This window comes from Piliocolobus tephrosceles, chromosome 6 (genome assembly GCF_002776525.5).
Source record: "Piliocolobus tephrosceles isolate RC106 chromosome 6, ASM277652v3, whole genome shotgun sequence".
NCBI lineage: Eukaryota > Metazoa > Chordata > Mammalia > Primates > Cercopithecidae > Piliocolobus > Piliocolobus tephrosceles.
The window spans coordinates 68035537-68052805 of NC_045439.1; the positions used below are offsets into that span (position 1 = coordinate 68035537).

Below are 17269 nucleotides of genomic sequence, written 5' to 3' on the forward strand. Positions count from 1 at the left end.
AGACATCTGAAAATTCCAAAAGGATTAATTCATAAGGAAGATGAAGCAGTTTTAAATGTATATGCATCTACTATAATAACCTCAAAATATGTAAAAATAGAAAAGAGAGGTCGGGTGTGGTGGCTCATGCTTGTAATCCCAGCACTTTGAGAGGCAGAGGAGGGTGGATCGCAAGATCAGGAGTTCGAAGCCAGCCTGGACAAAACAGAGAAACCCCGTCTCTACTAAAAATACAAAACTTAGCTGGGCCCATTGGTGGCAGGTGCCTGTAATCCCAGTTAGTCGGGAGGCTAAAGCAGGAGAATCACTTGAGCCCAGGAGGCGGAGGTTGCAGTGAGCCAAGATGGTGCCACTGCAATCCAGCCTGGGCGAGAGAACTAGGCTCCATCTCAAAAAAAAAAAAAAAAGAAAAAAAAAGAAAAAAAGCAAAAGAAAAATATAAAGGAGAAAGATAAATCCACAAATCACAGAGGGAGATTTTAACATTCTTCCCTTGGTATGTGATAGAACAAGCCCACAAAGACTTGGTAAGGATATAAAAGATGTAAATAATACAAGTAATAAAATTGACCTAATTGGCACAAACTAAACTGCATATAATAGCTAAAGAATCAACTTTTTTTTCAGGGCCACAGGCCTATAGTTTCCAAACTTAATCATATGCAGGGCCCAACAGCAACTCTCAACAAATTTTAAGTGATTGAAACTATACAGAGAATGCTCTTTAATGAAAGTGGAATTAAGCTAGAAATAGATAATAAAAAGATAATGAGAAATTCTCATACATCTGGGATTTTATTTGGTTTTCAAAAGTTTTATTATGATGTGCCCAAGTATGGTTTTTTAAAAAATTACTTATTTTTTTGAGACCTGGTCTCATTCTGTCACCCAGGCTGGAGTGCAGTGGCACAATCACAGCTCACCACAGCCTCAACCTCCCAGGCACAGGTGATCCTCCCACCTCCATCTCCGGAGTAGCTAGGACTACAGGTGCCCGCCACTATGCCCAGCTAATTTTTGTATTTTTTGTAGAGGCAGTTTTCACCATGTTGCCCAGGCTGGTCTCGAACCCCTGGGGCTCAAGCGATCTGCCCACCTCAGCCCCGGAAAGTGCTAGGATTACAGGCATGAGAGTCACCACACCTGGCCAACTGTGGTTTTTATACTGAGAAATAAAAATAAAATTATAAGTCCCCAGCTGAATGGACTCCCTCTTAGCCAAGGGGACCCCAGAGAAACCTGGGAAACTGAGTTCGCAGCTATGAGGGGATGAGAGGTCCAACATGCCTCATTATACCTACTCCCTCACCAACTGCCATTAGGCTTTCCTCCCCAAGGGCTAACCAGAAAGCAGCCCTTTCAAGACTCCACATTGATAATGTCGATTACTAGCTTATCTCCCCAGGTAGAGAACAAAGACAAGATTAATCAGTCCTTCACCCCTCTGCTTCCTCTATTCCTGTTTCTCCAAATGTTCACCTCACCTTATGTAAAATGCAGATTTACTGGGCACTAACTAAAGTCTCATAAGTCTGTAATCATTCACCTCACTGCCATCCTCACCCTCCTCAGACGTTTAAAGGAAAATGTATAAATACTAAACCCCCGAGAACTTCTTTGGAAAAAAACAGTCAGATACATCCGTGAAACAAGTTTTTACAAGATTTTTTTTCCACCGGGCATGCCCTCAAGCTAGCTCAATAAACCTCGATGACTAAGACTTAGGCCTCAGTCACTTATTTTGGTTGTCAATATTTATCCAACTTGGGTTCAAGACCATGGGCTTGTTGTGTTTCTCCAGTTGTAGCAAATCCTCAGCCATTTTCATTGACTACTACCTCTCTGAATTACTTTACCATTTTCCTTCCTTGCATACACTGCTCCAGCCACAGGGCTCTTTACTATTTATTGAAAGGACCAGTCTTGTTATTCCTTTGCTTGGAATTCTCTTCCCTCAGATACCCAAATGGCCTGCGTCTTTACCTATCTGATCTCTAAATGTCACCTCAGCGAGGCATTGACCATCCTACCTAAAACTGCAAAGCCATCCCACTTCAGTACTCCTAACCTTCCTTCCCTTTCTCTCTGTAACATTTATCACTCTCATTTGGCCCTTTTCTGCACCTCCTGCAAATGTAGGCTCTATGAAGGCAGAAATTTTTGTTTTGTTCACTGTTGTAACTCAGTAATTAGAACAGTACCTGGAATACAACATATGCTCAAGAGCTATTAAATAGCTTTTCTTTATTCTTCCAGGTCACTTCACCTGCAAAGCCTTCCCTGGTGACCCAATTATCACATCATTTGCATGAGAACAGCATTTTGTATTTTTTTTTTCTTTTTTTTTTGAGACGGAGTTGCCCAGGCTGGAGTGGGCATTGTGGTGACACAATCTCGGCTCACTGCAACCTCCACCTCCCAGGTTCAAGCGATTCTCCTGCCTTAGCCTCCCAAGTAGCTGGGAATACAGGCAGGTGCCACACCAGACTAATTTTTCCATTTTTGTAGAGACAGGGTTTTACCATGTTGGCCAGGCTGGTCTCAAACTCCTGACCTCAGGTGATCTGCCTGCCTCAGCCTCCCAAAGTGCTGGGATTACAGGTGTGAGCCATGATACCAAGCCTAGCATTTTGCATTTCTAACACAAAGGTCAGCAGCCTTGAACATACTGCTCTGTGGATATGTACCTATAAACAGAAGCACATACACAGGGCTGTGAGAACAAAGGCCCAACAAGCATTAACAGAAAACTTAAATTTGAAGGGTGCATTTATTTTGTGGTCCGTTCCCCACTCACCCCTATTTTACTCTAGAGCACCAGGGGACACTGAATTCCACAATCAAAGATCATTCCTTATAGTTAACGTGCTGGCTGTCAAAAAGCAAATTTTTGGCAAGGTCAGGATTATTTGATGTAGAGTCCAGAACATCACAAATGGCAGGTCTTAATACAGAAAACTGGACAAAAGGAGTGTGATTTGAGGGAGTGGGTACCTGGATTAAAAATAAGTCTGAGGGTATGCAAGGCAACTAAATTCACATAAATAAGCAATTAGAAGAGAAACAAAAGCCCTTTTAATCTTCATTATATAATCTCAGTTCCTAGATAACTTTGTTGTTCATCCTATAATCTCAGTTCCTAGATAACTTTGTTCTTCATCCATCAAAACAGAAATATATAACATATTTAAAGAGGTAACATTAGTTCACTAAGACAACAAAGATCCTTAAAGGGTTGGGCTATATCTGAAATATCCAAAAAGGCTGAGTAATTTGACAAAGAGCCCCAAATAATTTTGATGTCTCCATACAAAATACTTTTCAGATCTATTATGTAAAAGTAGCACTCTGGTCACCCTTTAGCTGCACAGCACACAAAATATTTACAAAAAATGTCACAGAAACTGTTGTCTCCATTATTTGGAAGAAAATGAAGACACATTTCAGGATCTGACTTGGCTCATTGGTTCAAACAAACACATTTGGATGTGCTGGAAGAGAGGAAAGAAAGTGGGAAAGGCAGAGACCAAGTCACTTAAGCCATGTTATAGACCTGTCATAATTCATTCATAATACTGAAAACCTGTTTTGCACAGGTAGTATTTTAGGTTTGTGTAATACAATGCAGTGGGGGGGAGAAATTAAAAATTCCCGTTTTCATGGAGCTTGCATTCTATCAGGAAGCAGACAATAAGCAGAAGTACTACAAAATACAGTGCTAATTGTTACGGAAAAAAACACCAAAGATTTTGGGACAGTCATGGCAAGGAGTGGTAGCTGTTACAAATTTAAATAGGGTAGTCAATTGGCCATGGAAAGCAGAGTTGCAGGCATTTGAGTCTCATATTTTTTTAGTATAATTATTTAAGTTCCTTTTTTGAAAAGATTGGTTGGACATGGTAGCTCACACCTGTAATCTTAGCACTTAGGGTGGCCAAAATGGGAAGATTGCTTGAGCTCGGGAGTTTGAAACCAGCCTGGGCAACAGGGCAAGACCCCCATCTCTATTTAAAAAAAAAAAAAATCACACTAGGTGAGACAATGAAAGGCGTAAGAAAAACATTCTCAGATGATACCTCGTTTATTTTTACCAAGTTGTAGTCTCTACCCCACTGGCTTACTAGAGCAGTGGTATCGAACCAAATACATAGCTATGTTTGCTGGGCTATGTGATTTAATGGCATTCATTTTAACCTCAAAAAGGAAAAATGGGTTGGATTTGTCCAGTTGGATTTCAGAAGAGATTTTAAAGTTTTAGTCATAAAAAATTTTTTACACAATAGTAGCCATAAAGGAAATTCCTGAACCTGGGAGGCAGAGGTTGCAGTGAGCCGAGATCACGCCATTGCACTCCAGCCTGGGAAACAGCAAAACTCTTGTCACTTAGGCTGGAGTGCAGTGGCTCCATCTCAGCTCATTGCAAGCTCCACCTCCCCGGTTCACGCCATTCTCCTGCCTCAGCCTCCCAAGTAGCTGGGGCTACAGGTGCTTGCCACCAGGCCCAGCTATTTTTTTTTTTTGTATTTTTAGTAGAGACGGGGTTTCACTGTTAGCCAGGATGGTCTCAATCTCCTGACCTCGTGATCCACCCACCTCCGCCTCCCAAAGTGTTGGGATTACAGGTGTGAGCCACCGTGCCCAGCCTAGAAATTCTTATTTATGTACTTTAAACCCGCATCTTAATGACTGACTCTAATAGCATTGGCCCATGTAATCATTACTCTTTTCCCTTTAATTTATGTCAATACATTATTGGTGTGGTGGATTTTGCTTTGCCCAAATTACCTGAGTAATCATGTAATCATTATCATTCTAGATAGTGTGTAGAAGGACCCTAGATTGGAAATACAACTCACTGAAGTTCAAACTATCTTTATTTTGGTGGTTATCCAAACCTTGGTATCTTAAAAGATGTTTCCTTAAAAGACCCTTAGACGTTCCTGCAGATTTTTTTTTTTTTTTTTTTTTTTTGAGACAGTCTGTCACCACTATGGAATGCAGTGGCGCCATCAAAGCTCACTATAACCTCTAACCCCTGGGTTCAAGCAATCCTCCCACCTCAGGCCCCCAAGTAGCTAGAACCACAGGCACACACCTGGCTAAACTTTTTTTATTTTTTGTAGAGATAGGGTCTTGCTGATGCCCAGGCCAGTGTTAAATTCCTGGCTTCAAGCCATCCATCCTCTAGCCTCAGCCTCCCAAATTGCTGGGATTACAGGTGTGAGCCACAGCACCCAGCCTCTTTCCTAATACAGCTCTAAACTGATTTCAGTCCTAACTCGCCATCTCTATCCCCTTTCAGCTCCTAAGTTTTCCATAAACACTATTTGGGTTTTTTTTGCTATTTTTTAGACAGGGTCTCACTCACCCAGGCTGGAGTGCAGTAGTGTGATCATAGCTACTGCACCTCAACCTCCTGGGCTCAAGCAATCCTCCTGCCTCAGCCTCCAGAGCAGCTGGGACTCAGGCTCATGCCACCACACTCAGGTAGTTTTTTTTGTAGACAGGTTTTTGCCATGTTGCCCAGGCTGGTCTTCAGCTCCTGGGCTCAAGCAACATTCCCACCTCAGCCTCCCAAAGTGTTGGGAATTACAGGCCACTGCACTCAACCATAAACACTAGTTTATAATCTCCAGTAGGAAGACTACTGAATGTCTTTTCCCCCTGGGCAACTGTCATTACTTTTATATTCTAACTTATTCCTTGTGTCTTTTTTTTTTTTTTTTTTTTTTGAGACGGAGTCTTGCTCTGCCGCCCAGGCTGGTGTGCAGTGGCCGGATCTCAGCTCACTGCAAGCTCCGCCTCCCGGGTTTACGCCATTCTCCTGCCTCAGCCTCCCGAGTAGCTGGGACTACAGGCGCCCGCCTCGTCGCCCGGCTAGTTTTTTTTTTTGTATTTTTTAGTAGAGACGGGGTTTCACCGTATTAGCCAGGATGGTCTCGATCTCCTGACCTCATGATCCGCCCGTCTCGGCCTCCCAAACTGCTGGGATTACAGGCTTGAGCCACCGCGCCTGGCCCTTGTGTCTTTTCAAGTGAACAATTCCATGGTTCTCCAAACATCAAGTTCCATAAAATTTTAGTTCAAGGATAAAGCATTGATTGGAAACAAAAAAATATAAAATCTTATATTTTAAAACTTAAACCTTCCAACCTAAAAATGCATACCACTTGAAAATGTTAGTACAATCTGTTATTAAAATTCCTGTGCTCACTTCAGCAGCACATACTAAAATTGGAACACAGGCCAAAAGTGGTGGCTCATGCCTGTAATTCCAGCACTTTCAGAGGCCAAGGCAGGAGTATCGTTTGAGCCCAAGAGTTTGAGACCAGCCTGGGCAACATAGTGAGATCCTGTCTCTACAAAAAATAAAAAATTAACTGGGCATGGTGGTGCACACTTGTAGTCCCAGGTACTTGGTAGGTTGAGGTGGGAGGATCCCTTGAGCCCAAGAGGTCAAGGCTGCAGTCAGATGGTTTGTGCCACCGCACTCCAGCCTGGGTGACAGAGTAAGACCCTGTCTCTGAGAAAAAAAAAAAAAAAGAAACAGATTAAAATGGCCCCTGCACAAGGATGACATGCAAATCCATCAAGCATTCCATATAAAAATTCCTTTCATATACTATGATCGGTAGCACTTAGCTGAAATTATTGAAAATTACTCCTTTCCCCTCAAGCATTCATTATACCCTCATTACTACCCCTCCAATAGTAGAGCTTCAAGCCAATACTAGTCTTTTCTGTAAGCAACATGAACATGAATACTGTTCAGATTTTCCAGGTACAAATGAGTGGACAAAACTTAATTTGTACAAAGGATTTTAGTGCATACAGTCATCAAATAAGATGCTTTTTAACCAGGTTAAATTTTATGATCATCCCTTTAATTCACTATTTACCAACCTCTTTCCTGCCAGGGCACACAGGAAATGAAACATTTTGCTGGATAAGCCACAGATGAAGATACTAATGGTGAAACTGGCTCACGGATAAAGATTGCTCTGCAAAGCTCTATGCATTTACTGTTTTAATAATTACTCCAATAAAAGGATTTTTAAAAGATCTTTTAACACATCCACTTACACAAGTGAGTTATATACACACAAAAACTAACTGGAAATACTTCTTCACATTTTCACTGTAACCATTTACTTGTCAAGGGAAGGCATAATGAATATTCAAAGTCAAGGCTAAAGCTACAATGTTAAAACTCAAAAAAGGTCATTTGCAATTTAAGTGCTCTCTTGTATAAAGCATCAGAAAGTTAATACAAGTACTAGTCTTCAGCAGTCACGCAAGTCTAAGCCACATTTATTTGCACATGTATAGTAATGGGCAACAGATACTCCAAGTTCATACAAATTTGTAAAACAACAAAGTTAATAATAACTTGGTACACTTGTGTGTTATCTTGCTTACATATTAAAACCTAGATGAACTTCCTTCATTTTGTGGACTTCCATACAATACTTCCTTAAACAAAATTCTTGAAAACATATCGGCATGTTTCAGTTAGAGCCAACACAAAAGTTAAGACAAGACACAGACTCAAAAACCAAGTTTGAGAGATACTTTTCTACCTCCCTCCCCTAGAAAGAAGTGGATTTTCTTTAACAGATGTATATCACACAAGTAACCATGAAGACAAAAGAATGACGCTCCCATCATCAGGAAGAAAATGCCAACCAGATCATACTGTTTAAAGTTATCTACCAAACATATGGTTAAAATGAGAAACAGGGGAAAACGCTTAGATTAAAATAACAAGGGAGATTAGAAAATAGCAAATGATTTTAAAGAGAACTGTTCCCCCTCAAAGCTGCAAAGCTCTGACTCTGACAACTCAAAATTGTCCAAGGCAAATAAAAACGAGGAAACCTTCAAAAACATTCTAATCACGTGCAGTATCTAGTGTTAAAAGCTGAAAATGATAAAGAGGATATTTATTATACAAGTGTCAACAAGGACATCCCAAAAATAATGAAATAAGCACACATTTATTTCTACAAAAGCAATGTATGATACAGAATTAGAAGGGAACAGACTTAAAGATTTGCCTATTAAAATATACAGATTCTTACTGAAGAGTATAGGATATTTAAAAAAGATGACAAGGGATGTTAATCTTTTTTTATTATTGTCATTTTTACATATTTTGGAACCTCACATAATTTTGATAAATAACTCTTACAAAATTATGCAAAAAGTACAAGAATGTCTGGTAAACAAACAGTCTGTATTTTCCAAAAAGATTTTTTACAACATGCAATTCTTAAGGCAGCATCCTCCTTACAAGGACAGGTAATCCTTTTATATCAAGAAATCTTCTGCTGCAAAGAATGGCTAAGAAAGCCTGGCTTCTTCCATTAACGCCTTTTGTCTTTCCTGTCTGATTTTCGGTCTCTTTCACTTCTTGAAGATCTTTTGCCTGATCGACTACTCTCTGATATAGACCTCTTTCTGTCGGACCGGGAATTCTTATCCTTTGATCCTTTTGTATCTCTACTACTACCACCTTTTGAAGATTTGTGACTTCTTTCTAGTCCTGAAGTATCCCTTCTCTTCCGATCCACGCTCCTTCTGTGCTTTCTATCTCTATTATGTCCCCGGCCCCTACTCCGACTTCTACTCTCACTACTACTACTAGTGCTGCTGCTACTATCTCTGCTGCTGCTGCCACTTGTACTGGAGCTGCTACTGGAACTACTACGACTGCTACTACTTCCACTGCTAGAACTACTTCCACTGCTGCTACTGGTTGAACTGCTACTAGAACTACTACTGCTACTGCTTCGACTTCTGCTCTTGCTTGTTTTATTTCTAGCTCGACCTCTACTTCTGCTCCTAGTTTTGGTTTTGCTCTTGCTCTCTGGATGTACTGTCAAGACTGGCTCTACTGGTACCTCAGTGAGTTTTACAGACTCTACAGGAAACTCCTTCCTCTCAGGTAGTAAATGCCCTTGCTCCTGAGTAACTTGGGGTGTTGGCTGTAAAACAGCTAATGACAAATTCTCAGGCTGAGAGGGAGGCTGGGACTGGAGTACTGGTTGGGACTGAGATTGAAGCTGAGGCTGGGGCTGGGGCTGGGGCTGAGGCTGGGGCTGAGGCTGAGGCTGAGGCTGAGCCACAGGCTCAGGTTGGGGCTCAGATTCTTTTTCTTCTTTTTCCTCAGACTCCTTTTCCATGTCTAAAGCACTGACATTCTCTTTCCCAGGAGAAAGGGATTTACATTCTTTATCTGGCTCAATTTCAAATTCCATTTCTGGTTCCAATTCTTTGCTAGCTTCATTTTCTGAAGGCTCTACACTTTCAACTCGATTAGTTTCCATTACCTCCTGGTCAGCAATTACATGTTTGACATTTTCAACCATCTCTAGCACATCCATAACTTCTTCAGGCTGACTATCCTGCTGCTTCTCACTTTCCCTTACCTCAGTTTCCTCCTCCATCTTAACCTCCATTTCCTGTTTTTGTTCTTCCTCCTCCTGTTCTTTCTCTGCATCACTATGAACAATCGCTATTTCCTTTTCCTCTTCCTCTCCTGCTTCCTCTATTTCTACATCATTGTGCTGATTACCTGTCTCCTCCAACTCTTCCTCTCGCTGAGCCACCTTACCCTCTTCTTGTTCCGCCTTCTGTTCTTCATTACGCACCACCTGATGCTCTTTTTCCTTCATTGATTGTCTTCTAGGCCTAGCCTCCATTTTATTTATTTGTTCTGCAAATTCGATGCGTCTACCTTCAAATAAAGCTAAAGAATAAAAATTTACATGTGTAAAATTTACCGATTAAGAAAATTCAAAGCCACAATTTTACAACTGGTCACAAATTGTCATTAAGCTTCTTCTGGATTTGTTTTTGTAAAGTTATGACAAAATACTACCATGGCAATTAAGTAATCACAAACTGACATAAAATTATAAAAGCAAAGATCCATGGGAAATCTACATACTAGAAATTAGTGGCAGACAGAACTAGACACTTTCTAACTGATGAAGAAAACAGATTAATCTTTATGTATTAATTTTTCTGATCCCAAAGAGACAAATCATCATCTTAGCAGTGTCTATCCTTCCATGTGTGTTCCATCTAGAATCTGTTGGTTTTCACATTTGTCTTATTAGCATTTTATCAGAGTAAGAGTAGCATGCAAAAAAAAAATTATACACAAATGCTTAGAGAATACAGATGCATAAGCACTGTCTATAACTTTCACATTAAACTCCATGATACAAATATTCCTATACTACAAACTCACCAGCATCTCAGAATGTATCTTTTTTTTTTTTTGAGACGGAGTCTAGATCTGTTGCCCAGGCTGGAGGTTCAGTGGCGCGATCTTGGCTCACTGCAACTTCTGCCTCCCAGGTTCAAGTGATTCTCTGCCTCAGCCTGCCAAGTAGCTGGAATTACAGGCTTCCACCACCATGCCCAGCTAATTTTTTTTTTGTATTTTTAGTAGAGACTAGAGACGGGGTTTCACTGTGTTAACTAGGATGGTCTCGATCTCCTGACCTCGTGATTGGCCTGCTTTGGCCTCCCAAAGTGCTGGGATTACAGGCGTGAACCACAGAGCCCAGCCTAGAATATCTTATATCTTTTTTTTTTTTTAAAACCAAACACAGCAAACCAATCACTGAATCATAATTATTTTAGGAAACAAACTTGTGCGTATGAACATACTACCTTACCCGCTATGAACAATTCAATGGACCTCTTCACACACTTACCATTCATTTTTCTCTGTGACTCTTCTATTAATTTTTGGGTAGCTGGACACATTCTTCCAGGAATATAAAACAAATGGGGCTTTGTCTTAGTTCTTATATATTTAATTATTTTGGCATTATGTTCATTCCACTCTTCTTGCTAAAGAAAAGGTAAAAGGTCAGTGCTTTTGTAAACATAAAGGATTACCAATCTTAGAATTCCAAATTACCACTCACCAGCTGCGCAAGCTCAACTTTCTGTTCCAAAAGCCGCAGTTCTGTCTGTTTAGCACGCCTCTCTTCAAACAGTTCTCTCCTTTCATTTTCAACCTGCTTTCTTTCTTCTTCTGCCTGAACTTCAAGTTTTTGTTCAATTTCCTGGCGCCGCTTTTGCTAAAAGTTAAGTAGCCTGCTTTAATACTTATGTGTTGAAATAGTTACAAGAAATATACACAAGGTATATATGATTTCAATCATAATAAAAAGTTATTACACATACTAATTATGTGAAACATTAGAGGTAGGTAAATCATCTGAAGTCAGGAGTTTGAGACCAGCCTGACCAACACAGTGAAACACCACCTCTACTAAAAACACAAAAATATTAGCAGGGCATGGTCATGCCCACCTATAATCCCAGCTACTTGGGAGGCTGAAGGAGGAGAATCACTTGAACCCCAGAGGCGGAGGCTGCAGTGAGCTGAGATCACGCTACTGCACTCCAGCCTGGGCAAGAAGAGCCAAACTCTGACTCAAATTTTTTTTTTTTTACTATGTAAAGGTATCTGCAGGCCGGGCATGGTGGCTCACACCTGTCATCCCAGCACTCTGGGAGGCTGAGGTGGATGGATTGCTTTGAGCTCAGCCCAGCCTGGGCAACTTGATGAAACCCCATCTCTACCACAAAAAAAAAAAAAAAAAAAAAGTATCTGCATATGTGTCACATTTTTTCTTTTTTTGAGATGGAGTTTTGCACCTGTTGCCCAGGCTGGAGTGCAATGATGCGATCTTGGCTCACCGCAACCTGCGCCTCCTGGGTTCAAGCGATTCTCCTGCCTCAGCCTCCCCAGTAGCTGGGATTACAGGCATGTGCCACCACACTTGGCTAATTTTGTATTTTTAGTAGAGATGGGGTTTCCTCATGTTGGTCAGGTTGGTCTCAAACTCCCAACCTCAGGTGATCTGCCCACCTCGGCCTCCCAAAGTGCTGGGATTACAGGCGTGAACCACTGCACCCGGCCGGTTCACATTTTCAATTCAGGATACCAACTAATTAGAACTTAGCACTTGGTATTGACTGCAATTTGTCTTTAATGAAATGGAGACTGAGGCTTTTTTTCCCACATACCTAAATTTCAAGGCTATTAGCTATGGTATCAACAACTGTGTTTTTTTTTTTTTTTTTTTTTTTTGAGACGGAGTCTCGCTCTGTCACCCAAGCTGGAGTGCAGTGGCCAGATCTCAGCTCAATGCAAGCTCCGCCTCCCCGGTTCACACCATTCTCCTGCCTCAGCCTCCCGAGTAGCTGGGACTACAGGCGCCCGCCACCTCGCCCGGCTAGTTTTTTGTATTTTTTTAGTAGAGATGGGGTTTCACCGTGTTAGCCAGGATGGTCTCGATCTCCTGATCTTGTGATCCGCCCGCCTCGGCCTCCCAAAGTGCTGGGATTACAGGCTTGAGCCACCGCGCCCGGCCTAACAACTGTTATATTGCAACACAATGTTTAAGTAAGGCTGTTCTATAAAAAGTTAAACCAAGTTTTTATTTGGCTTTATTTTAGGTTTACAATTAAGTCTTAAAGAGCTATAAGGCTTAAAAAAAAAATTAATCCACTACTTTGATAACTTAAATACATGATGCAAAACAAAACTTGGATAAATACCCTTTCAGTAGCAACAGTGGATTCTTGTTTAAATTTTTGAAGGGTACCCATCAACAAGCCAAATATTCGCCGGTTCCTAAAGAACAGAATAAGAAAATTTACTGTCAACAGCATCCATTTCATTTAAACCCATCATTTTCTAAGAAACACTACAGGACACTGGAACAATCCCTTAATTTTTCTTATAATTGCATTATTTCACAAGAGTTTTCTTCCCCCAGGGAAATACCTTTGCTTTCCCTTTTCATCCATATTTTGATCCTGGATAAGGTCTCTACGTGTGCGCTCTTTGGAGGTAGCTACAACTGAAGACTGCAATGCTGGCTGCAGAAAAAGAAAATCTCAGTAATTAACTAGCATATGAGTGGTGTGCTTTCAAATGTAGTAAAGTGAAGGTACTACATTCGTTTAAATTCCTTCAATCTCAATACCTTTTTAACATCATCATCCTCTGGGTCGCTTTCCTGGCGTGATTCTCTTCTGGTCCGACGCTCCCCGCCCAGCCTGTCATAGACAAAATTACTTTTTTTGAGACGGTGTTTCACTATACCATCCAGGCTGAAGTGCAGTGGTGCCACCACAGTTCACTGCAGCCTCGACCTCCCGGGCTCAAGTGATCCTCTTGCCTCATCCTCCCAAGCTGGGACTACAGGCGTGAGCCAGCATGCCTGGGTAACTTTTTTGTACTTTTTGTAGGGATGGGATTTCACCATGTACCTAGGCTGGTCTGGAACTCCTGGGCTCAAGTGATCTGCTGGCCTTGGCTTCCCAAAGTGTTGGGATTACAGGGATGAGCCACTGTGCCTGGCCAGAAATTAATTTAAATGACCACTGAGGTATTTATGTAACTGCACACCAAAGGCAAATGCCCTCTCTTTCTAGGACTCATTTCCAGAAGCTTTGTTCTATCAAGTCTCCATCCCATTTTATTCTTTCCTCCAGCAGAGAAAGAATACAACGTGTGAACTAACACCCAAACCAACTTTGCTCTCCTGTATTTTCTAAGTATTTCAAACCGGTTAAGTCAGAAAAAAATGGTACTAATTGACAATTTTTCCAAGTTTACTCTTCACATGACCTTTATTTTGATAAACTGTGGGTTATCATGAGTGCAGAACTGTGTTTTGAGAGAACTGACTCAGTTCAATCAAATACCAAGAAAACTTGTGGGGGGGGGAAGTGGCACACTACTCAATTTTAATATTGCTCAAACAGCATTATTAACAAATATTTATATTTGTGTGGTACATCAGAAACTAAAGAAGACTTCAGGAATCTTTTTATAGACCTACCTACTGACTGCCCCTTCAAGGTCTCTCTGTTTGGCTGGGGGTCCTCCTCCACTATCTGAGAATCCACGCCTGAAATTTAAAATGTTCAACATAAAGCACTTGAAATACAAGATAAACGGTATTTCCATCTGACAAGAGAATATGGTTGAAATTTTAAAAACCTTTCCAACGAAAGTAGCCTTAAATGGGCATTCATTCCCAAAATGCTTTTAGTGTTACTTTAAACTATAACAATTAAGTTCACTCAAAATTGGTACACTTAATATATTCTTCGACCTCCAGTTTTTCAGGATAACTGTATTTATACGGAAACCTAGTCTATCACAAGCATTAAACAAAACAAAGACTACAAACACTGGGTTATTGATTTTATCACAGGTTTTGTGCAAACCAGTGTATTTATAAGTAAAGTACCAGTAGTTTCAGCATGAGTAAAGTCCAAAGGAAATCTTACCTCAGTAATAAACTACCACGTCCTCTACCTCCACCAGGACCAGAAAGGGCCAGCAATCTGGCTTGGATGGGCCTGTAAGAGATTTACAAATCAGTGCAAGATCATATGCAGACACACATAGTTGCACCAATTACTTTCAGAGATATGGATCACAAGGAGAAAATGGCAAAAGTTCCAAAAAGATAGTTTCAAATAAACCCAAGTGTCTGAAACAGGACAGGAAGTACTATTTCATTTAACTTCCTCGTTTCTCCAGGGCCCATATCACAGAAATTATAATCACCTCGATGCCCTCACACATTGAAAAGCCTGAATCAGGTCCCCATTCCGCCATCCCCGAGGAAGCCGCACGTGGGCAAGAGGCTGAGGTGAAGCGGCTGGTCGCGTCCCGGCAGGGTCTCGGGGCCGGCCCTGGGCCGGGTGCCCGCCGGAGCGGGAAGGGGCTTTGTGCTGCAGTTCCGGGCCTGCAGGGCCGAGGGCGGGAATCAGCAGTCCGGGTCTTCTCACAGGCCTGAGAAACCATGCCGGCGTACCCAGGACTCGCTCTCCTTTCTCAGGGACCTGAGACCAGCGCTCTGCGGTGGGGGTGTGGGGCCTCTCCACCTCGGCGAGAACACGGTTTTACCCGCCGCCCCACGAACAGGCCTCGAGGTTCCAGCCTTCTGAAGGCTGGCCGCCCTCCCCGCCCCCAATTCACCCCGACCAGAGGGCTGCCTCTCCGAGCTCCGAGTTCCCGTTAAGCCCTTACCTCACGTCATTCGGATCCCGCCCGGTGAGCTTGCGAATATTCTCATCCACGTTCTTAAGGCTCTCTTTGGCCTTTTCCAGCTGTTCCTGCAAAGTTCTCACTGCAACCGCCATCTTCTCCCTGCAGCAGGCTTGAGACTGCTTTACAGGCCGCGCCGGGCTGTGCCGCGCCGCGGAGACGCTAAAGGACTGACAGCCGGGCTCAGCCAATGACGATGAGCGTTGTTTTCCGGCCTCAACCACTCAGCGACCGGAAGGGGGAAGAACCTGCAGCCTTTGTGACTCTGGGCCAATGAAAAGTCAACCAGGCAGTCACCTCCCTCCCCAATTAGCTGCGGGTGCCTGGATCCTGCTAGCGCAGAGCGGGGGCGGGTTTCACAATCCCTGAGTTCTCAGAGACTTCGCCGGCGAGCCTTCAGTTCTGGCAAGGAGAGCGCGGAGTTTTCCAGGCATTTTAACCTATGATGTAATGTGCCTTACACAGTTTTAACCTGATCACATCAGCGTGGGACTTAGCCAAGCCTCCTTTTCTTTCTTACCCTCACCTTGGTTAATGATTTAATTAGGAAAGGGCGCGGCTATTCTGTTGGTGCGCATGCTCAGAGAGGGAGTGGGCGCGTGCTTTCCTCTATTAGGTTAATTTTTTTTTTCATACGGAGTCTCGCTCTGTCGCCCAGGCTGGAGTGCAGTGACACCATCTCGGCTCACTGCAACCTCCGCCTCCCGGGTTCAAGCGATTCTCCTGCCTCAGTCTCCCGAGTACCTGGGACTACAGACGCTTGCCAACACGCCTGGCTCATTTTTGTATTATTGGAGACCGGATTCCACCATGTTGGGCAGGCTGGTCTCGAACTCCTGACCTCAGGTGATCCGCCCGCCTCTACCTCCCAGAGTGCTGGGATTACAGGCTTGACCCACCACCCCCACCATGATTAGGCTACAGTGAGCAGAAGGAAGACAAAAATAAAAACTAAGAAAAGTCATTAATCATAATGGCTAACATTGGTTAGGGGTTGATCTTGTTCCCGACCCTCTGTGAAACCCTCTACATGCCTTATTCCTCACAAACTAAAAGTGTGGATAAAATGCCTGTTTATTACTGATAAGGAAATTGAGACTGGAGATAATGTAACTGTCCCTTGGTTGTGCCAGTTGAGAACCAGTCTCTGATTAGACCCTGAGCATCTATACTAGAGAAAGCAATGGCGAGACAGACAGGCAGTCATGGTTGAGTTAGCCTCTTCACCTGGCCTAGAGCTGTTTTAAGACCAGGCCTAAGGAAGCGGCCCTATTAGTGGTGTCTCTGTGTGTTGTCCTGCTTCTGCTTCTGCCCTACCTGCACTGCCAATGTGGGAACTAGTTTTGTTCTATAAATATACAAATGGAAGCTCAGAAAACATTTTTTCACAGGCCAGGCACAGTGACTCACGTCTGTAATCCCAGCATTTTGGGAGGCTGAGGCAGGTGAGTAACTTGAGACCAGGAGTTGGAGACCAGCCTGGCCAACATGGTGAAACCCTGCCTTTACTAAAAATACAAAAGTTAGCCGGGAGTGGTGGTGCACGCCTGTAATCCCAGCTACTTGGGAGGCTGAGTCAGGAGGATGGCTTGAGCCCCGGATGAGGAGGTTGCAGTGAGCCGAGATTGCACCACTGTACTCCAGCCTGTGCGACAGAGTGAGACTCTGTCCCAAACAAACAAAAAAACCAAAACACTTTCCCACAGAAACAATGCTATAAATAATCTCAGCCAGGCATCTGTCTTCCTTGTACAAAGCATTAGTGGGTCCGTTGTATTAATTAACTCAAGCTACCACTTTAATCCAGCCATCTTTTAGAGCTTCCATTGTGTATCATAGGTAAGCTAGGGTTTGAAAATAAAGCCTAGAACAAGATAGTTGTGATTCCTGCTTCTGTGGATTTTGTAGGCTGCCAAAGGTGCAATGATCATTCATTAGTTTAACAAATACTTACTGAGTGCCCACTATGTGCCAGGTAGTATTCTAGGCACTTGGGTATACCAGTGTACAATAAAGATCTCTGAGCAGGTCTAGTGGATTGTGCCTGTAATCCCAGATACTTGGGAGACTGAGGTGGGAGGATCGCTATAGCCCAGGAGTTAAGACCAGCCCGGGCAATATAGCAAAAATCCTGTCTCTTAAAATAAAAATTAATTAATTAATTAA

At 42.6% G+C, this 17269-nt stretch overlaps 1 protein-coding gene and 1 pseudogene across 1 annotated transcript; both read right to left on the reverse strand.

The window, feature by feature from the left end:
* The window catches only part of LOC111524497, a 24398-nt pseudogene extending 22576 nt beyond the window's left edge, over positions 1 to 1822 (reverse strand).
* Positions 1823 to 7294: 5472 nt separating this feature from the next.
* On the reverse strand, positions 7295 to 15275 carry PNN (pinin, desmosome associated protein). The gene is made up of 9 exons (XM_023189632.2): positions 15086 to 15275; positions 14338 to 14409; positions 13884 to 13952; positions 13023 to 13095; positions 12821 to 12915; positions 12592 to 12667; positions 10947 to 11102; positions 10731 to 10869; positions 7295 to 9751 (listed from the first exon to the last, which is right to left on the reverse strand). The coding sequence occupies exons 1-9, from the start codon at positions 15196 to 15198 to the stop codon at positions 8367 to 8369; spliced, it is 2178 nt and encodes a 725-aa protein (XP_023045400.1). The 5' UTR covers positions 15199 to 15275; the 3' UTR covers positions 7295 to 8366.
* Between the last annotated feature and the right edge of the window lie 1994 nt (positions 15276 to 17269).

Excerpts from the sequence above, each read along its gene's own strand:
- PNN (XM_023189632.2), bottom strand. The coding sequence starts at position 15,198 with ATGGCGGTTGCAGTGAGAACTTTGCAGGAACAGCTGGAAAAGGCCAAA. Across the intron at positions 14,410-15,085 it reads CGGGATCCGAATGACGTGAG|GCCCATCCAAGCCAGATTGC; the intron begins GTAAGGGCTTAA and ends AATCTCTTACAG. Across the intron at positions 10,870-10,946 it reads AAGTTGAGCTTGCGCAGCTG|CAAGAAGAGTGGAATGAACA; the intron begins GTGAGTGGTAAT and ends CCTTTTCTTTAG.